Source organism: Fukomys damarensis, unplaced genomic scaffold (genome assembly GCF_012274545.1).
Source record: "Fukomys damarensis isolate Sample0158 unplaced genomic scaffold, DMR_v1.0_HiC HiC_scaffold_21, whole genome shotgun sequence".
Classification (NCBI taxonomy): domain Eukaryota; kingdom Metazoa; phylum Chordata; class Mammalia; order Rodentia; family Bathyergidae; genus Fukomys; species Fukomys damarensis.
The window spans coordinates 28,652,724-28,677,899 of NW_022900933.1; the positions used below are offsets into that span (position 1 = coordinate 28,652,724).

Consider the following 25,176-nt stretch of genomic DNA (forward strand, 5'->3'; position numbering starts at 1 on the left):
TAAAGTGTCACCCATTTATTATTTACCCCAGTCTTTGAGGACCAGCAGTGTAAGTACCATACTTGGGTCCCCTACTGTGGGTCTCAAAGGGTGACGGTCAAGGCAGCAGGTGGGACTGTGGTCTCAGCTGGAGGCTTCACTCAGGAGAAGCCGCTTCCAGACTCTGCAGTTCTTGGCAGAATTCTTTCTCTGGCAGGTATATTTCTAAGGGCTTCATTTTCTTGCCAGCCAATGGCCCAAGGCTGTGCAGCTTCCTGCCACTTGGCTCTTCCTCGAGCAGGTTACGTGTCTGCTTGCTTTTTCAAGGCTAACAGGAGACCCAGAGATTCCGCTAACAAGATGGAGTCTTAGATAACTGGATGTGTCATAGGATTGACTTTCCATCACTTTTGCCATATTCTGATTAGAAGCAAGTCACAGGTCTCCCCCAGGTAGGGAAAGTAGGCTGTGAATGCCTTGTATAATATATGGGGTCACTGGGGTCACCTACGGATCTGTTGGCCATGATTGTTTTTTTATTGTTTGTTGTTTGCTTTTTGAGGCAGGGTCTCACTATGTAGTTCAGACTGCTCTGGAACTCACTGTGTAGCCCAGGCTGCTCTCGAACTCACAGTGATCCTCCTGCCTCAGCTTCCCGAGTGCTGGGATGACAGGCATGCGCCACCACACCCAGCCTGTTGGCCACAATTTTAAAGTTGCATCTCAGAATAACATATTTTATCCAGTCATGAGTGGTTCTATAGGCAAAGAGAAATGATGGCTAGTGCACTCATGAAATCCCAGCAACTGGGGAGGCTGAGGAAGGAGGAAAGCCATGAGTTCAAGGCCATCCTGGGCTATATAGTGTGTCCACAGCCAGCCCAGAGAAAAAGAGAAATGGTGTATGATCTGGTGTGCATCTTGAAACATTACACCTTGTCTTCAGTATCTCTAATTTTGTTTTTCTCACTTTCCGATAGTATCATAAGCCTCTAGGACCAGGGATTTAGCTCAGTGGTGCCTCGTCACACCTGCCTCACAAACACAAGGTCCTAAGTTTGATCCCTGGTACTGCAAAGAATAAAAAGCATCATAACCCTCAAAGATATTTGTAATAATCAGTGATCTTTGTAATAAGCAACCTGTTACCTCCAAAACTGGCTGTCTCTTCTGTCAGTGCGAATGTTCTATCACACCTGTCAGACACGGCATACTTTTCCTACTTTTAATTGGCCAATACTCACTCTGCAGAGCATGTTTCTTTTCTCACCTTTAATAAACATAAAAACTCACTACCTTTTGCACTTATTTTGTCTAATTCTTTATTCAAGACAAGTAAGAGCTAGAAAGGCCAGGGATTTAGCTCAATGGTACTGTGCCTGCCTTACAAACACAAGGTCCTGAGTTTAATCCCCGGTACAAAAAAAAGACTAGAAAGAATCCCTAAAAAGAGTTCCCAGCACTCCAGAATCTGCTGACATATTTCAGCAAAGCCAGGCAGGAGCAGTTAAGACCCTTTGGGCAGTTTTCTCTGTCTAAAATCTACAGCCTCATGTAGAGGTACAAGATCCCAACAATGAATGTAACTGTGCTGTATCCCTAAAATGTACCAATAAACTCAATTAAAGCTGGAAAAAAAATAAATAAAATCTACAGCCAAGAAGAACTAGTTTAACTTTTTTTTTTTTCTTTCTGTCCCCTAAGAAAGCTCCAATCTTGTCCTTTCTTTCGCACAGTGGGCTTTCATTCACAGGACAGCTCACATCCTTTTTGATTATGGGAAGAGAGAAGGAGCTAGAGGGTGGTAAAAATTAATGGAAGCTGGGGAACTCAGGAAGTTTGGGTCCCACCATGTAGGACAGGATAGGGGAAACTCATGGGCTGTTTTTCCCACCTGGTAAGAGGCCCATAGGTCTGCTTCATGTTTATCTCCCCTTTTCTTTCTCTCTCTCACATTTTCAGTCACTCATTGCAGATATAAGTCAGTTAAGAGCTGCCAGACAACCTGTTACTAACCCAGTCACAGAACAGATTGTTCAGATTCCACGTGTAGGACCTAGAGCAGTGACTGAGTGCCAGCACTGAAATTAAACCTGAATACTGAGGTTTTAGGTGGCGGGGGGGCCCTCTACATTATCATCTTTTGTCTTAAAAGAAAAACATAGTAACATGCACACCATAGGTTTATCACCACTGACCTAGAGTTTAGTATGTGTTATGACTTGTATCTAGATGTCCACCCAAAGCCTCATGTGCTCATAGGTGCAGCTTTTTGGAGCTGGCTGGATCTAGGGTTTGTGATACTGGGACTAAGGGTGTGTGGAACTAAATTAGTCCACTGATTAGAACTAGTTTAGTTCTGGGTGTGGATAATACAAATGATATAGGAGGTAGGGCATGGCAAAGAAGAAGTGAACAGGACTTGTCAATTTCAAAATTCCAGGATGTTGCCAGGTGATTCTCAGGGCCTTATACATTGAACTTCTCAAAAGCTCGCATGAGCAGGGGATGTAGCTCAGCTGTGCAGTGTCTGCCTGGCAAGTGTGAGGCCCTCAGTTCGATTCCCACTACCAAAAAAAAAAGGTCCCATGAGACCTCAAGATGTAGATGGCATAAAGGACACCAGACACCACAAGGAGCTTACTATCATGACTACTCATGGTACCAGACTCTGCATCTCCTAGATACAGGGTGCACTTAATTTTTTTAGTAGTGGCAATCAAGTGCAAGGCTTTGCATTTGCCAGGCAGGCACTGTGACGCTGAGGTACAGCTCCAGCCCAAGTGTACTTTTTTTTTCTTTTATCCTTTTGTCTTTCCCTTAGCCCTTCATCTCTCATTTTTCAAATAAACTTTTGGCACCATTTTGGCTTGTCTCATCCAATTCTTTACTTGAGGCAAGAAGGACCTGGAATACTTTTGTTCAGTGAGCCATTTTAAAAGGGGCTACCCAGGCCAGGGATTTAGCTCAGTGATTCCACCACCTACCTTGCAAGCACAAGGTCCCAAGTTTGATCCCTGGTACCAAAAAGCGGTGGTGGTGGGGCTACTCAACAACAAGAAGGCCCACCTTGAGTGCAGGTGGCAGCACCCAAAAGGCATATAGCCTGGATGAAATAAAAAAGAGGCAGGGTCACTGCTGGCTATGTCATGGACTATTTCTCCTCTGCCCCTCTGCTGTGCCACCTGCCTTGGAGCCAGATAATTATGGACTAAAACCTCTACAAGCTGAGTTGAAATAAACCTTCCCTCCTTTAAGTTGGGGTATTGGGTATTTTGTCTCAGCAACAAGTAAGTATGATTTTTTTGCCCTCACATTTTTGTTTTCCCTGGTACTTTCTTCAGGTACTTTATTCTCATCTGTGCTTGCCCCCCTAGGTGGCCTTTTATCTTTGGGTGTCCTTAGTGAGTCACTTTCTCAAGGCCTTCTTTCATCCCAGTCCTCCTTTCAGCTATGTTTGGAAGCCATTTTGGGTTCAGTCATACGGTTCTGCCATGTTCATCAGGCATTTTGATTAGTCACATGGGTGATCACAAGGTGTTATGTTTATTGTTCATTGTCCATTCTCTTCTTTTTTTGGTGGGAGGGGGGTGCTGTGGATCAAACTCGGGACCTTGTGCTTCTGAGGCAAGCAGCAGAATCCATTGTCTTTCTTTAACCTCATGACCCTTATTGATGAGAGCTAAAGCTCTAGTTTTAGGAAACTTGTGAACCTTTTCCAAGATTCTCTTCAGAATCAGATTAGATCCCCTCATTTCTTCTAACAGAAATTCAGGTAATTTAGAAATGTGCTTAAAGGCCTGATCAGATCAAACAATCACCAGTAAAGATCAAGTGGCTGTAAGTATGCAAAATAGAACTATCTTTGTAATTAGAACTTTTTACAGGGTTTTTTGTCTTTTAAATTTTTTTGTTTTTGGTACTGGGGATCGAACTCGGGTCCTTGGGCTAGCAAGGCAGGAGGTGGAACCACTGAGCTAAATCCCTGGCCCTGTCTTTTAAATTCTGAAAAGTTTTACCCCCTGCTCAGGTAGCCAGGCAGTCAGTGGGCCATGGTCTCAACTAAAGGAGCCCCTGTGGCTGAGGTTCCACTATAATCTCTTAAAAGTTAACTCTCTAGGCCTGGTGATTTAGCTTAGTGGTTCTGCTGCCTGCCTCTGAAGTGCAAGATCCCAAGTTTGATCCCTGGTACCAAAAAAAAAAAAAAAAGTTAACTGTCAAAGGATGCCCCCAGGGTTTCCGATCCTGATCTCTTAGAGAAGTGTACTGTTGCTCCTGTAGCTAGTTGGAGCCTCTGGGGGCACCACCCTACTTTGGTAGTTGGTTGGAGCCCCCAGGCAGGGCTGCACCCTTCTCTGAACCATCAGTGAGCCAGTGTATGGAGAATTCTAAGGAAAAAAATATAAAAGGCACTAGAGACATCTTGTTGAATCTCACAAGAGATAACTTGGCTTTGCATTCTTTTGCATGGGACACCATCTGAAGGACCCCAGACATATTTTTTTTTTCATAGGCTGCATGCCATGCCATGGGGAACACCATGGAGATCCTAGTTACCTTACTATTAGTTATAGCTATCATTAGGGTCAAAGAGAGCCCTAGCCAGAGCTTCTTTATCATGTCAATTCAAAAGTCAAATGTTCAACCATGAGTTTTTAATTGTTCCACAGTGTCTAACTCCCTTAATTAGATATTTACTAGCAAACTGGGGACAAGTCTCCAATTCTGGCAAATGCCAAAGCAGCAGACTACCTGTTGCAACAATGCCAGGCCATGCTTCTAAATATCCTTGAGCTTACCATAAAGACTGTACTAGTCTTAATCCTGACTCACTGACTTCTAATAGGTGATTTCTTAGACCTATGCAAGCAGGCTGGACATCAGTAACCTGCCCCCTCTGAGACCCTGAGAGGGTGTGGTTCACTGATAAAAGTAGCTTTGTCCAAGAAAGATGTTGAAAGGTAAGTCATGCACTTTTCAGTTCACAACAGATCGTTAGGACCAAACCCCTTTCTCCAGGGACATCTGCTCATTTAAAAGCAGAACTAATAGCACAAACATGGGCATTAATACTAGGAAAAGACAGAAAGCTAAATAGCTACAGGCTCCAAATATGACTTTCTACTGGAACATGTCCATGCAGTAATCTGGAAAGATAGGGGCTTGCTAACTAAAAAGCAATCACCATAAAGCATAATCAGCAAATTCTACAACTCTTGTAGACAGTCTATCTCCCAAGACAGTCCCTGTCATTCACCATAAGGGACACCAAAAGAGACATGTCTGTCTAAAATCTTTTTGGGAAATCAACAGGCAGATAGGCAAGAAAGGCAGCCTTATAGCCCCTCACCACTAACTATCCCTATTCCTGAGAAACAATTCTAGTCTTTCCTCACAGTAGAAAGCTATAAAAACCCTACATGGGAAATGGTCACTCAAATTTTACAAGATTAAGATAGCAGTGACTACCCAACAATCTGCAAAATTTGCCCATTCTGTGCTTATAATGACTCCAGCAAGCCCAGGCCACCCAAAAGAAGAAAGTATACCTGTGAACCTCTGAAAGACCTGAGGCTCCTCTTCAAAAAGCAAGACTCTAGTACTGTTCCAGATGCCCACAAGTACCCCTAACACATCACAGCTTGAACAGGTACCTGTATTGAGACCCCAATTTATTTAGATCCATAATGTGGGTAAACTTGCTAGAGCTACAGCTAATTTATCTAACATCCCTCTTTGCTATACTTCTCTACAGGAAGCATGGAAATCTGACCTGCTTCTCATATTTGGGTTCTACATTCCCAATCTAAGAGCAACATTCTCTCTTGCAAAATTCATCAAGTTTTCTCCCATCAAACTGACAGCTCAACATATAAATAATCTTTTTTCATTGTCTTTTTAAAGGTTTTCTCTTCAAACCTGGTGAGCCATGACATCCTAAGGTAGATGGACAGAACATAATTCCCAGTAGGTAGGGCCTACATCCCCTTCCAGCCAGAAATAGCTACATATATGAAGACCGAGACCTGCTCACTCTCACTAACTCATGAAAAATTATGGGGATTTATATTTCTCAGGGGGAGATGAGGAAGACTAGTGTGTGGAAAAACAGCTGAGCAAGTGGACATGCAAGCTTAAAAAAAAAAAACAGTTCCAATCAGAAAGTTCTATCTTTAATTCTCATGACAACAACTACAGCAGGTCTTTGATAGTACAAACTAGTCCTGATGTCAGCCTGAGGAGTGGGAGATACAAAAGATGGGCACCATTAAACTCTTAGCCACTGTGTGCTCTCTCTCTCTCTCTCTCTCTCTCTCTCTCTCTCTCTCTCTCTCTCTCTCTCAGTGGTCCACATTCACCTTATAGAGTTTCTCTTTTCCTACTTTTAATTATACTCACTCTGTAGTACATTTTTCTTTTCCTTCTTTTGATAAATGTAAAACCTCAGTACTGAAAAACAAACAAAAAACAAAGTTACCTCTTGTTAACAAGATAATGTTCTGGCCCCTTGGCATTTTTTATAAAGTCAATTTTTCCTTCCTTGCTATACTTTTGTTAACTTCTCTCAGGAATCCTAAATGTCACACCTAATTGCTTGTTCGTGCACATACAGAGGTCCTCTCATTGTGTGCTGTTGCACCTGTCTGCTCAAAATATCATTAATCCTCTGCAGCACCCTTAAGCCTTCATTTATAGCCCAGGTTGAATGTGACATAATCTTGAAAGAGAATTTGTCCTTTCCCACTCCACATATGGTGTTTGGAGCCCAAAATACTTTCCTAAATACAGTATGAATTATAATAGTTTATTTAGCCAGTTTATCTCCACTTCAGGCTAAGCTTTTCAAAAGGCAAGACCTCTCTCGTTCTCTCATTGTCTGCTTGACAGTGAGGGCATTTATCTATTTAGAGAAATGGCGGGAGATTAAAGGGAGGTTTAAGTAGAAAGTTATAGGAGAAACAGGAAGCTGATTCTTCTCTTTATACTCAAAATTTGAATTTCTAGGGAAATAATTCAGCCAATTGCTAAGTTACAGGAAAATTTCATCATTTGCTTATGTTTTAAATGGTATAATATAACATCTTCTTTTAGAAGAATTACTTCAAAAAGTCACATTTTTAAATCAGTGAAGCCAGTCAGTAGAGATCAGCACAGGTTTTATAGGGTAGGACTGTATTTGCAAATCCAAATTGCAAGAACAAATTAACTGTATGGCTGCCAATGAGTTATTTTATTGTGGGCCTTGGTTTTAGGTGCTTGGGCTAGATGATCCAAAAAGGTTCCTTTCACTTTACTATACCAAAGTTAGTTTTATCTTAATTCTTAAGTTCTGCATAATTTTAAATGGAAATAATTTTATCTAGAAGTAGAAATACCCATCTGCCTTTCATTTGCCAGGGTAGTATTGGAAAGCAATTTGCTAAATTGCTTCATACTCTGGAGATGGGAGACGGCACCCTAACAAGCTAGTTTCCCTAGATCTTTAAAAGCAAGCAGATGGAATGACTAATGAATGGTATACCCAAGGGAACAAGTCCACGTATTCAAAGGCCAGTCGAACTAGGGAAAATTTTGCTCCAAGGCCAACCTTGTTGGCTTGGGAATTCTTGTTTGTACTAATGTTCAAATTTGATGCAAAAACACCTAGCAGTCCTGAATGTGAAGCTTCCAAAACTCAGCTAGTTCTTTGGAGATCCTTAAATAGGTTGTTAACCTTTGAGTTTCACCTGAAAGGGAGACTATAGGATTGTATTGGTTTCCTACTGCTGCTAATGTTACCACAAACAGTTCTGAAAGTTGTCCTACAATCAAGAGCTTGCCATGGCTGCACTCCTCCTGGAGGCTCCAGGGAAGATTTTTGCCTTTTTCAGCTTAGAAGCCACCTGCAGCCCTTCATTTGTGGCTTCCTTTATCTTCCAGTCCAGTAGGACCTTCAAATACATCTCCCTTATAAACACCTTCGTGATTACTTTGAGCCTACCTGGATAATCCATGCTCATCTCTCCATTAACAGATCCTTAATTTAATCACAGCTGAAAAGTCCCTCTTACCATATAAAATAACATTTACAACTTCAGGAGATTAGGAATGGTTACCTTCGGGGAGCCATTATTCATCCTACCACAACTATAAATATCATTAACCTAACTGAAAATTGCCTAAACTTCAGAGTCTATTAGTTGTAGTTCGGCTGTGTAATGAATCCCAAATTGGGACCCATGTTGAACATCTATGGCTTTTTAATTACTAAACCAGTGGTTCTCAAACCGATGTGCACCCAAATCCCCTAGAGAACATGTGAAGGCAAATTTCTCGGCCCCAACACCGTGGCTTCTAGTTCAGAATTTCAGACTGTGGGGAGAGTTCAAGAATTCACATTTCTAACAAGATTCCAGGTGCTGCTGCTGGTGGTCCAGAAATAACCCCATTAAAAGATAGATGATGCAGAAACCAACAAACAACATTAAGTTCCAATACATGGATAACCGTAGGAGCTCCACAGACCCACTGCGAAGTTGATATTGTTGAGAACTGCACCAACTAACACTTATTCTTCAACTGTTAATTGTTCCATAAATACTCTGGTTACTGAAGCTGGCTATTTTGACAAGATGCAATCTAACTTTTAAATGATTAATTACTATGGAGATGTGTGATGACAGGTTGGCAACTATTAAAACATCTCTTATGCAGCACATTAAACAACAGAATGAAAAGGACTAAAAAAAATATATATACATATATATATACATATACACACACACACACACACACACACAACTTATATCCAAAAATAGACTTAATTATACTATATTCACACACGTCATATATTTCTTTACATATTTATTTTCATGGCAAAAATAGACTATTTCACATATAATATATTCAGCCATTCAAGCTTTTTTGCCCCTTAAATGTACACACTTTTATTAAACCAATAGTTTAGAAGTTTTAAGCTTTCATTAGACATTTTTATATTATCTTCAAACAATAGCACATAAAATTGCTTTTTAAACTAGAAGATACTAGACAAACATTCTATTTTGAAAAGTTAGACTTCCCAGTGTGTTGCTTGAATTATAGGGCAAATTTCTGATGTATATTTCAAATAATTTTTCTCCAAATTTTGTTTTTATGTCTGGCACATCAAATCACATGAAACTGTTGGTTTTGTTTTAAATAAATGCTTTATAGACATTTTTTGAACTATGCTTTGCTAAATTTACTATGATGTCATTTGAGTTGCTGGTCTTTTACCAGCTAATTATACAACACAGAAGTGTACACCAAAGTTCTGGTTTGTTACAGCATAATTCATTTGAACTGAAGAGTTTTATTATAAATCCGAATATTTTCCTGTATTAAGTACATTAAAACATTGAGATGACTTCGTAGAAAATACTTAATGGCACGGCTTGAATGTGTCCCCCAGGTTCATCCGTTGGGAACTTAATCCCCAATACAGTGGTTCTGGGAGGTGGAGCCTTCAGCAGGCAGAGTCCTCGCGAAGGGCTTAATGTTATTACCACATCTCAGGAGTGCGTTATGAAAAGCCCAGTCCCCCTGTGCACACTTACGTTCCACCAAGAACCAAGCAGCAAGGCCCCTTTCCCAGCCGCCACGACAATAAGAAATGGTTCCAGCTGTTCTGTTACGGCAACACATAACAGGCTAATACTCTAAAGTGTGACATTTAAAAACTAACACATGAAAATCTAGATATTTTATATTTTAATGGAAAAATTGCTGGGGAACACAATAAAAAGCAAAATTATATCAGCCCACTGCCAATCAATCTTTTGAGTAAGGTCTAATTGTATGAGTTTTTTTAAAACTCGTGGAGTACTGACAGTACATCACGAGGAATTATTATTCAATCTGTTGCTTAGAATTTGACTATACCGATTAATATATAATAACTCAATCCTACCTGAAATTAAGCTGATTACCTTTAGTATAGAACTCTAATATGGACAGGGTCTAAACTGACCATATTAGAAGTTTTTGAAAACACTGAATCACCCCTACACAACTACTTGCTCTATTTCTCTATTGTGCCACAAAGACCAGACTATGTGAATATAGCCCATTACAGCTCTAGCACACACAGTAGTTGCAGATTGCTCTATTTTCTACTTTTTCTTTTGCCATTTTGACTAACAAGGGTTAAGGGTTTTATATTATTTTAAATTCCATCCTTATTAGATTTGTTCTGCAAATAATTTCGTCACTTCTGGAGGATATTTTTACTTCTTTCAGACTATTTATTGGGCTGAACTAATTTTGCACTGGTATTATTCCAGTAAAATATAAAACCTTACCAAAGTGTTTTCAGGACACTTTTATAAAATTAAGACGTTATTTAATAAATATCACTCTAAGTAACAAAAGCTCTGTCTCATTCAATGGTCCATTAATTTCAGGTGACTTTTAATAAACTTCCAGGATAAAAAAATTTTTGGACAGTATCTCAGCATATGGAAGCAGTCTGACCTGTGATATTTGTGTCTTACGAAAAATGAGCACCTAAATTGATATTTCCCATTCATTTGTTCAATTCTCATTTGATGAATGAGAAGACAGAAAGAGAAATCCAATTATCATTAAATCTGAACCAGCCTGATCAATTTATCAAAACAAAAAAAAAAAACCCAAAACAAACCTGACAGATTCCTATTCTGGCCAACCCTGTAATAATCCAACCTTCGTAGATTTGCTCCAAAGAGTGAATGCTGTAATTTTTGTTTTATGACGTTTTAAGTGCAAATTTAAAATACACATGGACACTTAAGTGTTAGTAGTATTCATGTTTGACAATAGAAATAAACTTTTTTACAGTTTAAAATGGACCAACCAGTTCAGTTAAAATTGCAGGCTTTTACACAGAAATCATGCTGCACCTGCACTGTTCTGCTCGCCACAATCCTCAGACTGTGGAACTCGGAGCCAAGGGGTTTCACAGATTTTAACTGGTCCTTTTATTTGACACACCATGCAGTCAGTAGATGGAAGTTAAAGAATAATGACAAAACATTTATCTAACTAGTAACTTTCAGAAATCTGGGACGCTATGTAAAACATACTAAGTTGTACAGGTAGAAATGCAAACACAATTACTCCTTTCCTGTGTGCATTTGTATTTGTTTATAATGTTAAACTTACCCTAAAAGAAGATAGTTGCCCCATCAAAATACTGGGAAATGTTTAGATTTTTTTTACCCCAGATTTTTGAAAACTAAGTATTTTAATTTTCCAAGTAAACAAGACTAGATGTTTGTGGAGCCGATATGCAGACAGACCTTAATTCTACCCATGGTGACCTAGAGATACCCTTTACACAATACCATTTGACTTGAACTGCCACTCCCTCAGCTGGGTGCTATAGACCTTCCACTTCATAGCCCATATCTTTTTTTCCCCATTTCAATCCCTTGACAATACTGAGGACAGGATAAGCAAGGGGCAACAGGAAAGGTAGAGGAGTATTTTCCCAGTTTGCTCTTACCCTGCCACACGTGACAGGAAGTCACAGGCAGAATTGGTGCTCACTTCGAAGTCCTCCCTGTTCCTTACCCACACACCATTCAAGTTTCTGCCACCAATGCTGGGATACTCCTATGGAGGTTTCCCCTGAAACACTAGCCAATCTGACTTCAACTGCTTCCTGAGTCTCAGTTGCCACTGCCTGGCAGAAGCAGGGAGATTCAGGCTCTGATCTCACCACCAGGGCAAAAAGTATGGGGAAAGTTGCCCTACATATTCTAGGGAGTACAAAATAACAGTGATAGGATTCTGTACCACATTCAGGCCCCATGGTTTATGTAATCTTTAGAGGGACAAACCAAGAAAGTTAAAACTCACAGAGTACCATTTACATGAGTGTTACTGTATCTCAATTCAACACAGAAGTGAACTTTTACAGCAAAATTGTTATTTGGGAACTGCCTAAAATATACAGAAAATTATACCACTTTAACAATCCAAGAACTTTTCAAGTATTTTCTAAAGTCCACCCACCTCCACACACAGATTTTGAACTTTCTAATATTTCCTCATTTTTGTATAAGTAACTATCAATGATAGGATAAATGGAGCCCCTGCCTACTGGAATTTGAAAAACTTGTGTTGTGTTTGAGAGATGTTTTCTCAGGTGAAAGAAATTTTTGTTGCTGTTGTTTTGTTTCTCTGAGACAGGGACTTGACATATAGTTCATGCTGGCCTTAAACTCACTCTATAGCCCCAGGATGGCTTCACATTTGCAGCCATTCTCCCTCAGCATTCTCAGTCCTAGCTAGAATTACAGGTATGTGCCACCATGCCTTAGTCTTAGGCAAATTCTTAATGCAGCATTCTCTCTCTACTTCTGAAATCTGTCCCTCCACTCAAAGAGTCTCATAAAAAATGAGAACCAAGACCTGTCATGTAAAGATACAAAACCCCAACGATGAATGTGACTATACTGTATACCTAAAATGTACCAATAAACTCAATGAGGAAAAAAAAGTCTCATAGAATATAACATTCTTTTTTTTTGCTTTTTAAATAAACTTCAACCTGGGGAGGAATCATTTTAGCTATGTAATTTTCTTGGTGGAAAGCATATCCTCCTAAATTTATATCCAAGTCCTTTAAAAAGTCTAACCAAAAAAACAATAAATTACCTCAATCCAGTTTTGAAAAAAATAAATAGTAATTCCTGTTTCTATTTGTTCATATAAATCTTAAATACACTTGTTCTTGATAAACTGTAGCTGACCTCTAATACATTACTATAGAGCTGTACACTTTACGTATATATTTGCCTCTTCTTACTATTGTGAACATCAACTTATCAGCATATTTGAGATGACACTGGCCACGCCATGTTGCCTCCCTCCTCTGTATTTCAGGCTAGATATTTCTGTTTCCAGAAGTTTCTAAGGAAGCACAGGTCCTGCTTCTGTTTTAATCCTGCCAAGAGATTTTTTTAAACACTAAATTCTACAGCTTCCTGAATATGTCACAGTAGATGTTCCAGAAGAAAATTAATAATGACTATAATTAACACCCCAGATCGTGTTTTCAAATGATCATTTTCTATGCCCAAAACTGTCAACTAAAAAATTTCAAGAAAGGATCCCACTAATCAGAAAAACTGATACAAGAGACACCAGAGTTGACCAGCAGAAACACTGGTTTGTAACCTAATCATTATGGAAGTGTACACTTTGGTAATTCTGATATGAAATTAATATTAAGGAACTAAAGATGCTAAGAAAGCATTGTATAAGGCTGGCATGTAGAAACGTCCTCAATTCAGACAGTAAACCTATGGGACCTCAATCAACGTTTTACATAATTTGCTCTTGCAAATCACATTATTTCAAAGTCCAATAGTGTAGATTTATTTTTACTTAGAAATTCTTTCTTATTCACTAACTGCAGTTAGAAGTCTAAAATTACATGATACTTAGAAGTGATGTCAAATGTGACATTTTAAGAGCCACAGATTTAAACAGTATAATTTTGCCCTCTTAACAATTTACTTATCAAATTATCACAACAGGAACACAAATACACCATATATTACTCTTTAATTAGATGTCTGCTTGTAAATGGTCACTTCAAAATGTAACCCTGATAGGCATTTTTACACTTGATCTTAGCCAAAAGGCCGAGAAGCAATCCTGATAGGCATTTTCCAAAAATGTACTGTTGGAAAACAAAAAGCTTCAGAAAAAATCCTGTCCTTTAAATGATGTGGAGATGAAAAATATTCGTATTTTACAAACCTCTTACTCCATTTCTTCTGGGGACTTTTTCAGAATATTTTCACCTGAGTCTATTACTCTTTCACCAAAAGTTTTAAAATTGGTATCTTGTTCTCAAGTGAGACGTATGTCCACTTTTAGTACTGCCTTTCATTAGAATTACCTGAATTTTCCCCCAAAGTGGCTGGTTTCTGGGGGGAGCTAGGCTGGCCCAACCTACACGCAGGAAATCCCATCTCATGGCTGAGGACATACATGTATTTAGCTGTTACAACAGTGAGTTTCACTGCTTTAGGAAGGAAATGGGAATGAGAAAAATATTTAGAATATTGTAATTTGGGGAAATAACCCTAGAATCGACACTGTAGAAGCTCTCCGTTGTGGGGAATCAGCCTCAGAACTGAGTAGAGGGAGATGGCTCCTGAGCTACCTGTGCCAGTCCCCGCTTGCCGACTCAACAGAGGTGTGAATGAGGCCACCTGAGCCTGGCCAAAGACAACCACACTCTCCCGTTCACCTCAGTCTACTGTCTCATCAGCTGTGCCTCAGTGGGATGGGGGAGAGGAGTAGAACTACTTAAAACTGATCCCAGGGCAGAAGCCAGAGGATGAAGGAGGTAAACTTCAGTCACCGCCTAATACCACAGCAATTTCCGGTGGCCCCACAAATTTGGGCTGTGGATTTGGGAGAAGAGTTGAAGCTATTTACTATTCCCTTGTTTCAATCAAAATAAAATGAAGCATCTTGGAGGCTTCTTTGAATGATAATATAAACCTCCATTTGTGGGGGGAAAAATAATGCAGGATTCAGAGGAAGAATCCCAGGGAAACCATAATCAACAGTGGCAGGCCGTGAACGCCCTGGGATGAGCCCCGTACTCTCAGCCCCTCTCCATTCTTGCCTCTCAGTCTGAGCAACGATAATACTGCATTTCTGTAACGACAAAGGCCCCTGCTTTACCATCGCATGCCACCTACTCTCGTCCTCATCATCCCACATACTCTTCATCCTCCTCTACAAAACACGCCTGAAACAATTTCCATGGTTCTTGTCTCAAATAAAACAAAAACATATACTAAAACTCAGATTTTGTCTTTAACAGAAAAAGTGCTTATCACCATCCTATGTAATTGTTTTTCACTTCATTTTTAATAAAATCAAACTCATTTAGGCCTATGAATAATACTGAAAAAATAGTGAATCTGATATTCTTGCATTTAAACCATGTGCCTTCATTCCCAACTTTTATTTACATTGACTCATTTCAGTATCTTCGTAAGTTGAGCCCTGTTTGGAAAATACAGAAGGTACAAATATATAGACTTTTTAGGATAAAAAATTTTCTGAATATAAAAATGCTTTCTATGTTTCAAAATAACACTTTCAGATTCTCTTTATAGTTTGAGCTTAAAAACTAAACCAGTAAGTACCCACGGTTTAAAAAAAATAACAAAAGATAATAACATGGTTTTAAACATGTTATACACACAAACCACTCAGTCTGTGGATCACCCCCATAGAAAGTTCAGTTTGTCACTAAGAAAACCCCTATTTCAGTCATAACATAAAATTCCATCATCAAAAACTAGCTTAAGATAGAAATCTGTAAGTCTTAATGATCGCCAGAAGTGTCCAGCATAGCTTCAGTAATACAGAATTGTCTAGAAAACACAATCTCCAAAATGTGTGCAAGCGCTGCAAATGAGACAGACCCAAGCAGGACAATGGCCTGGAAACCGAGTCCTCCTCCTTCAGCACCTGTCCCAGGTCCCAGATCCCCTCTTCAGCCTTGTGCTTTGCATATTTCCTCTAGTGCACCGCTACTCATACTGCACCATCCCTGTCCTGATGGATTTCTAGTGTGATCAAGTATGATCTTTCAAGGAGAAAGTATGAGTTAAGCAAGCACTTTTTTTTTTTTTTAAGCTGTTAATGCTTTGTATGATTGGGTCCCCGTAAGAAGGTGTGACAGCTCAGATGAGCCTGGAGCTTTTCAGGAACTGAATGAGCACTTTGTACACAAACGTGTACTGGCAGAGCGTCTGTACCAGCATCATTCTCTGTTGCCTGAGCATGTCCAGCACTCTCGGGATGTCCAGCATCTAGGGTGAGAAAAACAGTGATGAGGGGAAATCCTCTCCTCTCCCCAGAGGAGAAACAGTCTGGGGGACAGCAGGGGCCCTAACAAAATCTGGTCAGGAGATGGGCAGTCTCTGGCCAGCCTTTAGCATCTTCTATAAGCCATGACCGCTGGCATATTAAACACAAATAGAGCATCCATGCAAACTGTTTCTTCAGATTTCAGTTTGATGTAAATCTCTTTCTCTCACCAGATTACCAAGGTTCAACAGGAACATGGTGTGCTAAGTGCTATCAGAGTCTAGCTCAGTATCTCCCAGAGACACCAGCCCACACTAATCATCCTTAAAATAGTAAAAGGTATTCCAGGAAAAAGAGAGTTCTGAGTTCAAATGTGAAAAACAGCCTCATTTACTGGATGATGTCTCAGTCCTTATCATGCTAATAGGTACTAAAAATCTCCAGGAAGACACCATCTTTCACAATAAAATTCTGTGGCCACCACAGTCCCAGGAAATGTGTCCAAAAGACCTTGTAGGTGACTGTGCCCCTCTCCCTCCCAGCCTATTATTTTTCCCCTCCAAAAAAAGTCAGGCTTAATACAGAAGCCATCACCTCATTATGTTCCAGACAGGCAATCATGATCTCTGACAGAATGACGACGCCAGTTCTTCCTACCCCAGCGCTGCAGTGGACCAACAGTGGAGGGTTGAGGCTTTTGGGTTCACTTGTACTATTAGTATGGCGTCGAACAGACTGGATCTCTTCAAGGTATGCTGTGAAAAATCATGAAATAGAAGAATGCTCAGGGATTACAGCACATTGAGTTGACAATTCAATTTTCACATTCTCTCCACAGATTTGAGAAAACTACAGATAAGAGCACCGGGTGCCAGGCAACTCATCCTAGCCACTGCCTGTGGCTGTGGGAAAATCAGTGCCTGTGCCTGGCCTCCACTTTCTCATCCCCAAAACTGCCTGGAGAGAGGGACACACTCAGGGTGGAGGTGATGCTCCACTTGCTACCACACTATATCTTTAAAATGTCTTCCGGCAAGCTTTTCCAAAGCACGTATATTCTTTATTTTAAAACAAGAGTAAGGCGTATATGAGACAAAACAAAAGAAGTATTTCAGAAACAAAGTCTTCTTCTCTGGCCTGAGGAGGCTGTCCTGGAAACAAAGACACTTACATAAAAATCCCTTGAGGTCTTCAGGACAGCCATGCTCAGGCCAGTCTGTGTACTGCAGATGCCAAACTGTCCTCTCCTGCCCCGTGAGAAGATGCTTCATCTTCAAGCCTGTGGTGGCATAGCAGCCAGAGTCCGTGCGGAACCGGGTTGTGATCTTAAACCTCCCATAGGTGACGGTGTTGTGCCTGGAACCAAGTCGTGGCCAATACCTAAAGCTCTTCTCCCTTCCACCCTCCTGTCAAAGACAAGTACGGTTCAACAGCAGCACGAGATCCAGCCACGGGTGCCCTTCACACAGGAAGTGTGTCTGAAACTCAGAACCACCAGCCCACCCTGCCTTTGTCGTTAAAGGTCAGGATTCTATGTGATTAACATTAACGGTTCTTTGGAGGCTGGGAAAATCAATGAACAGAAATGAGTACTTACCTCTTCTGCTGTCACCATGGCTATGATCGCAATTCCCTGTTCCCACACCATCTGCCAGAAATCCCGACAGGTATTTTGTAACGGTCCCTGTGTGGCAATATAATCCCATTCAATTCCACCGACAGAGACCTGGAATTAGAAAAGGGTAAAAAATTACTTTGTGTGTGTGTGTAGAATGTATGTATGAATCTTTGTATGTGTTCATGACAGTACTAAAAAAAGTGAAATCGATTATTCAGCAGAGTAAGAACAGGCTTAAATCTTTGCCAATATTATATCCATTGTTGGCATTTTTATAAATTGTGTACTGTGAATTTACATAACACCTATTGACTTGGGGCAATCAGATAACCCCTAAGTCTCAGTTCTTATCTATAAAATAAAAATATTGCCTACTGTCATAGGGTTTTGTGAAGACTGAGAAGATTTATATGGTGCCTGGCCCAGAATAAGTACTTCTTTATTGCTGTGGTTCCTCTTATAAAGATCACCCCACATTTCAAACACAATTTCCCCATTAAGTAGTAAAAGATGATGGAAAAAGGACTGGCAATTAACGCCAACCCCCAAGCTAAATGTCAAATTTCTGGGGGAAAAAAAACTTCCTACTCAAGGTGGTCTCACCTCTGAACTTCTATGTCAAGATAACTTTCCCTAATATACCAAGTTTCTAGTTAAGCCTTCATATCCTCCGAAACAGACTAATGACTGAATATGAAATTCAGAAACCAGGCTTACATGTCAACTCCACCGATATTGAGTGAAGACAGTAACTGTATTCTGAGTGCCCATTAAACGTCAAACCCTCTGCGAGACCTGTTCCCCATACAGTCTCCTCTCCCACTGCCAGCCCAAAGCATGCAGGGGTAAAGGTATTATGTTTCTATACTAAGAAATAAGCAAACTGAGGTCTCACAGCTGGCCCATGGTTGCTCTAGGAATCATCCCTTTCCAATTCTGAAGCTCATCCTCTCTCCTCTATTCTTCAGGTGGCCTCTAACAGCACTACAGAGCCTCAGCATCATTCTGTTCTATCTGTCCAGTCAAATGCTTGGTTTTTAAGTACATGATATCCAAATAAAAACAAAACAGAATACAGAATAGCATGTGCACAGATTCTCCAAAACAATCCAGGGGTACTAGCAAGCACATGGAGATTTCCAGTTCTCCAGAAAGCCTCAGGTGTCAGACTACTCTCTTATTAAATACGACTTGTAAACTGAAGGAAATGTGGGAAAGAAGAAAATTAGACACCTACTCATTCACTCCCTAGAAGGAGATTTCTCCTTTCCAAGTAAAGAAGCCAGTCTAGCCAGCAAGAACAAAGGGCACAACGATGGAGAAGACAGATCATCTGGCCACCTGTTGTGAATCATCACTTTTCCTATTTTAATGACTGTAACATTACCCTCACTTAAATGGCATCAGACTGTTTCTAAGGGGGAAAAAAAGTTCTTCAAAGAACAAAGTAATATTTAAAAATGATCACAGAAGGATGCAAAGAGAACAGATGGTACCTTCAGAAGAAAAAGCTTTTGTGAACACCACTGAAAATCCCAGACAACTTTTGTTACACAAAAGCACATGCAGGTATGTGAAGAGGAAACACTAGCAATTCAGCAGCTCCTGTATGAATTTTTTTTTTTTTTTTTTTTTGGTATCTACTCCAGTCTTTTTCCTTTTCTGCCTTATGTTAAGCCAAATAAGAATTTATCAGCTAGAAAGAGGTTTTCAGATTTAGGAGGACAAAATTGTAATTGTAAAGTCAGACAAATAAAGGCTCCCTAAGACCAGGTGACAGTGTTGGGGACAAGTTTTCCATTTGGAGACACAGACGGGACTCTGACTCTGTCTGATAAACACTATATATGACACTGAAATACAAATTCTCCAGATTCTAACATAGTTGCCACAATGGTTCAAAACCATTGGAGTGTTTTAGAATACAAATAAAAATACAATTCCAACCATTCTTACCCCAAACTGCATGTATGCTCCTCTCACCTTAATATGTGAGGCGTTGATATAACCAGTATTGTTTTCCTTCGTAGGAACCAACTCCACTCTCACATCGTCATAGGGAAGGACGTCTTGGAATCTATTTCTTTCTGCATTTTCAGGGAGTCGGGCTGTTGAGCATACCCCATCAACTAGCCGTTTTTTAGGAATTCTTTCATATTCTGTGAATACCATTCCCTGTTCTAACCGCTGTTCCAGCATTTTACACTACAAACAAAATAAGTGGGATAAAATGAAGACTGCGGCATTTGGACAGACGTTTGAAATCTTTGTTTTCTGCTTCAAGTTCAGCATTATCTACTAAACTTTCTACATGAAATAATGAAAATGATACATGAAACCAAAGTTAAGTTGTAACAAGCCATAACAAGAGTTACAAGAACAGAAACTATAACTTTGTTGGCAAGTCATATCATGCAAAATTCTGTTTAAAGTTAAAAATTGGCCAGCCGAGGATTTCACTCAGTGGCACAGTGCCTGCCTCTTGAGCACAAGGTCCCAAGTTTGATCCCCCATACAAAAAAAAAAAAAAAAATTAGGCTGAAGTAATTGTTGAATTTTTTTTTCTCTAAGTCAAGGGTCAATTTTGAGACCTTTATGAAACAGAATTCTCCAGGCGAGCAGTACTATCACTGTTAGAGTAAGATAACCAGTTCCAAATTCTACAAATAGATGCCTTTTGTAATAAATGATATATAAAATACTGAAAACAATAGTAAACTGGGGACCACCTCTAGGACCAGTTGTAAAGAAATTCATGTTTATCTAATTTTATAATGAAACTGAACTGAAAATATATCTTACAAAGAGGTTTTTAAAAGCTCTGGTAAATACTATTCTTACGATAAATTTTCAATAAAATGAAATAGTCATTGTCCGCTTTCTTCCTTATGTGTACACATATACTTTTATAGATTTCTCTTCACTTTAAGACCATCAAAATCCAAGACTGCCCCAAATGACTGGCAGAAGACAAAAAACAAAACAAAACAACAAAACATTAAAAAAACAAGAACTAAACATTCAAGCCTGAAATTATCTAGTAAGACATTAGCAAAACATGTGCTCCAATTTTGTGGCCCCGGCTATAAAATTCCTTAACATTCATTTCTGGTTATTAAATTGTGCTAGAAAATTCACTAAAACTTCATAAAGACGTTTTGGCAGTATCTACTAATTGTGCCAGAAAAGGCACGAAGCCAATGAACCCCTCGTATACACACCCTTTCATCATTCGTCGCTCTGCTGGACACTTCCTTTCCTTCATCCGGCAGAGGCAGTCGAGACAGGGAGAGTCCATTGAGAGCGGCCAACTTAAGAGGACCAACTTTTTTGGCATCCACTCGCGTCTTTTTCATTCCCTGTAAAAAAATTCACATGTAAATATGAAATACACACAGATGCAATTCTTTCAAAAGAAATCTCAATGGGCTGAAGACGAAACAAAAAGAGAGTGTAGTGTCCTCCTTTGCCGACGCGCAAGAGAGATTCTACTCCTTTGCACATCACTTGTTTAATAAACATTAGGAGAAAGACATTCCTTTCAAGGCCAAAGCCCTGATAAGTCTTCCAGATAGGAGGTTTTGAAACTCAATTGGTTACACGGCTCTGTTGCAACAAAAGGTGAGGCTCTAGGCAGGCAGCGCTCCTTACAAAACTCCCAAATTTCAAAACAAGACACATTGAAAAATCAGCTGCAGTCCACAAAAAAAAAATCTTAAAATGTAATCATTTCGTTCTAATATGCCTTTTTAAAAAATATTTTTAAAATACAAAGTTTTAAAACTTTCTTTAAAAAGTAACTGCTCTCTGTGGCAGTTCCTTTTGAGCACCGCCTTTCCACACTGTTCAACATTTTAGTGCAAAACTGGGTGGCCTGGGTTGGATCATTACTCTTCTCAGAATGGCCATATTTTTAAACCAGGAAAATAAAACAGTACTGAAATCTCTATCAAGAGGACAGCTTGTAAGACAGTACCAACAGAATTCTGTCTTTTGGAAACAGGTGTTTCCTAAAGTTATTTTTAAATTTTTTATTTTACTATAACACAAGTAGATATTAATAAATAAAATATTTTAAAACTCTTCTCACTTCTATGGAAAAAATAAAGCAACTTGGGAACATAATGTTAAGTGACATAAGCCAGACACACAAGCTTAAATATCACATGGTATCTCCTAAAGTCACCATTAAAAATAACGATGTTCCTCTTTCTAGCAAATAAGCCTAAGAATGCTAACTAAGGCTCCTTAGGTATTCTATTTCTCCTTGGAAGCCCTAATATTATAATGAGAGTAACTCAAATTGAAAGAAATGGTTTTCTTTGTTCCATCTTAAAGATGAAAAATCAGCTTTACTCTCACTCTATATGCTTACCAAAGGCCATGAAATCCCAGGATCAATAACATAGCAAGAAAAGAAAAGACATTTTGTTGAGGGTTTAAAAAAAGGGGGGAAGATTGCTACTATCACTGGAGATTGTGATGGGTACCTAACCCAAAAAGTTAACTGCAATAATTTTTAATTTTATAATTCATATTTTATTATGAAATCCCACATAATGAAATCTGGACTAGGAGTGAGTAGAGAATCCTAGGTTGAAGTTCAGCCTATGCCTAACATCCTTCATACAAGTCACCTTCTCTTCTAAGTCTCATCTAGAAAGAGAGATACACAGACAGACACACACACAAACTTAGAGGGCCTGATTTGGCTGAAATTTCCTGATTCTAATGTATATAGAACAGAGTGGTGTGCTGGTAATGTCTAACAACTGGCTCCTGTGGGAAATTCTGACTCACGTGTGTCAATCTCCATGGTATAAATAAAATACTTCTATCATGGCCCGACTGCAAATTGCCAATGTGCCATCAGCTGGCTCGCAAGATTCCTGAAATTTTAACAGTTCCTGCTGGCCCGTATAAGCTCACTTTAGCACTTAGCTGCCTGAAAATGACTCACATCACACACACTGACATGCTGAATAAATCGAGTGGCTGTAAGGTCAGTTCAAAAGTCAGCATTGGAAAGAAAAAGTCAAAACAAGCCTTGAAAAACCTCTTACTTAGTTCTTAGAGTATAAGTACATGGTTTTAAATGCATTCCCTGTACAGTGATGTCTTATGTGTCATTCATTGCACAAGACCACAGGGTGCACCAGGGAGAAGCTCTGAGCAGATGCATGAGCACGCCAACCAGTCTGCCTTTGAGATAGCAATCAAGTCCATGGAGTAGAGATGGGTGGAGAATTTTGAACTGTTCCTTCTTATCATTTATTTCACCATTTTTAACACTAAATCTCTTTAACCTTAATTCACATTCGTATATTTGTTTGTTGAAGTAATTACACAAAATAATGGCAACCCTGTGTCACCGTGATGGGGTCAGAGATCTATCAGGGGGTTGGCTCTGCAACTCTAGGGAAGTCCTTAAATTAGGCACATGATGCAAACTCACAGTAATAACGTCATATTGGCTGACACTTTTGATGCAACAGGACCTCATTTTATTTGACAGCAACTTTCTGGGGTTCTCCCATTCACATATGAGACGTGTGAGTCACAGAGAGACTATAAACAGCTTTCTCAAAGTCACAAAGCTGCCTTTTATAATAAAAGAATCTGCGTCAAAACAATTTCTTAAAAACTCTCAGTACAATTACTTACGCTAAGTCATTTAATTAAGAAAGCATTTTTTCATGCCTAACCTCATGTGGGACTTAATACTATAAGACAAGAGGGCACATCAAGGGTGACTGTCCCTGGCTTACAGATGTGGAAGCTGAAGTTTAATGCGCGAAGGGTCCTGCCTACTAAGCAGAAAATTAGTAAGTGGCAGAATCTAACAGAGACCTGAGACTTTTAACTCTTAGGACTATACTCTTCCCACTGACCGAAGCTGCTACAGAGGAAGTAAAATCTTTTTATGCAAAAAGAAGGGAGCCAGAAGCATAATGACTACTTGATTTGATTCATATTGTAGGTCTTAAAAGTCACTGAGAGAGGAATTTTGCATTTTAAAGAGAATCAAATTGACCAGTCTTCAGATTCATCGGAACTTGCCAGGCCCCTCTGTCAAAAGACAGAGGGCAAAAATACTGTGCACACTCAAGACAACTGTCATTTGGACAAAGTACGTGGTATACCATACCAACAGTGCAGAAGAGGGAAAGCCAGCTCAGGCACTCACCAGTTGTGTGACCTTGGAAAAGCTACTTAATATCTCAGAGTCTATTTCTTTATTTGCAAAATGGGCATAACAATAGGCTTCTTGTCTACTGGACACAGCAAAGTGATCAGTACATGGTAAACGCTCTGAGAATAGCAGCTAGAGGTTTCATATTTTGTTTCAAGTCCGCAAGAAGTGCTTCATTTTTATTTATTACGCTGAATAGTAAAGAGCTGCTCCTTCTACAAGGGACTTTCCTTGAACTCTTAGTTCATTTACTGTTTTTTCTAAAGGCACCTGGAGCTCTGAGGTCTTTGCTTTCATAAAGTACCACTTTCTCAACCCAGAATCATTCTCCAGTCCTCGGAAGTCATGGCCAAGATATTCAAGCTACATCCACAGACTGGCATTAAAAGTCATCCACACAGGGGTTGGGGATTTAGCTCAGTGGTTCCGCCTCCTGCCTCACAAGCTCAAGGTCCTGAGTTCAATCCCCAATACCAAGGGGGAAAAAAAAGTCATCCACACAATTAGGAAGGCAGCCTTGGATGCTACACACAGACGTCACTTGAGCAAACTGAACCAACCCAGCCCTGCATGCTATATCTTTTTAATGGGTGGTCAGCACAGCCATCTTGGCTAAGATCATAAAATCTGCTTTTCCCTAATGCTGCATTACTAGAACACTTTAGTCCTCCCCTTCCGTCCCACAGAACTTTTGCATCCAATTTACTCTCTCTCTAGTAAAACTATTGACATTTTAATCAGTCCCCTATAATTTCCATACAGAAACTTAAAATGTGTTCACAAAATAAGATAAAAATAAGGCAACATGCAGGTTAAATCCAATGATCAATGTAAATGTATACCTAACATGTATCAATAAAAGAATTTAAAAGGAAAAAATAAAAATAAATTTTATAAACATGCAGGATGAAAAATGTTAAACAAAGATTAAAAAAAAAAAAAAAAGCTAAGAAACATCAGAAACAGTAAGTCAAAGGCAAAGGCAAAAGGAGGGAGAGCACAGAGGGGCAGGGTAACAGGAAGGCTGGGCCGGCACCGGAGGCACCTTGCTCCCCGGACACTTACCCCCAGAGGCGGGAGTCCTTCCACGATGTTCTTCTTTCCGGAGAGCAGATCTGACACCGGCCTTTTCTTCAAAGAGTTCCTCCTGGCCCGGTATCGCCCCGATGTGGTGAGGTCGGACTCGGACATGGAGAGTGTCAGCAGCCCTTCTCTTCGGGGACGCTGTGCTCCCACAAACATGAGGACAGGGCTCACGTCCCTCGCCCTCTTCTCTGCCTCGGGGATGTGGGCCTTGGGCTCGAGAATATGCAAAGGTCCGGGGCCCGAGGCCATGGCACAGAGGTGGCTCCGTGGCAGCTCTGGGGCGTAGGTGGCCAGCGGCCGGGGCTCGGGTCGGGTAGCGAGCGCGGCTGGTGCTTTGGGGTCCTCTTCGAACTCCTCTTCCTCCTCCTCCTCCTCGCTGCTGTGGATCAGCATGGTCGCGTTCGAAAGAGATTTCTTATGGTTGTACCTCCCGCCACAGTCAGGCTCC

General features: G+C 40.0%; 1 protein-coding gene across 1 annotated transcript in view; it reads right to left on the minus strand.

The window, feature by feature from the left end:
- Nucleotides 1-12,929: 12,929 nt before the first annotated feature.
- Ptpn21 (protein tyrosine phosphatase non-receptor type 21) overlaps nucleotides 12,930-25,176 on the minus strand; it is a 61,753-nt gene continuing 49,506 nt past the window's right edge. The window contains exons 13-19 of the mRNA XM_010616334.3: nucleotides 24,708-25,172; nucleotides 20,671-20,808; nucleotides 19,433-19,654; nucleotides 17,429-17,557; nucleotides 17,003-17,237; nucleotides 16,426-16,586; nucleotides 12,930-15,833 (exon numbers count right to left, since the gene is read on the minus strand). Of these exons, the coding sequence (XP_010614636.1) occupies nucleotides 15,705-15,833; nucleotides 16,426-16,586; nucleotides 17,003-17,237; nucleotides 17,429-17,557; nucleotides 19,433-19,654; nucleotides 20,671-20,808; nucleotides 24,708-25,172 (1,479 nt within the window). The 3' untranslated portion in view covers nucleotides 12,930-15,704. The remainder of the gene's footprint in view (nucleotides 15,834-16,425; nucleotides 16,587-17,002; nucleotides 17,238-17,428; nucleotides 17,558-19,432; nucleotides 19,655-20,670; nucleotides 20,809-24,707; nucleotides 25,173-25,176) is intronic.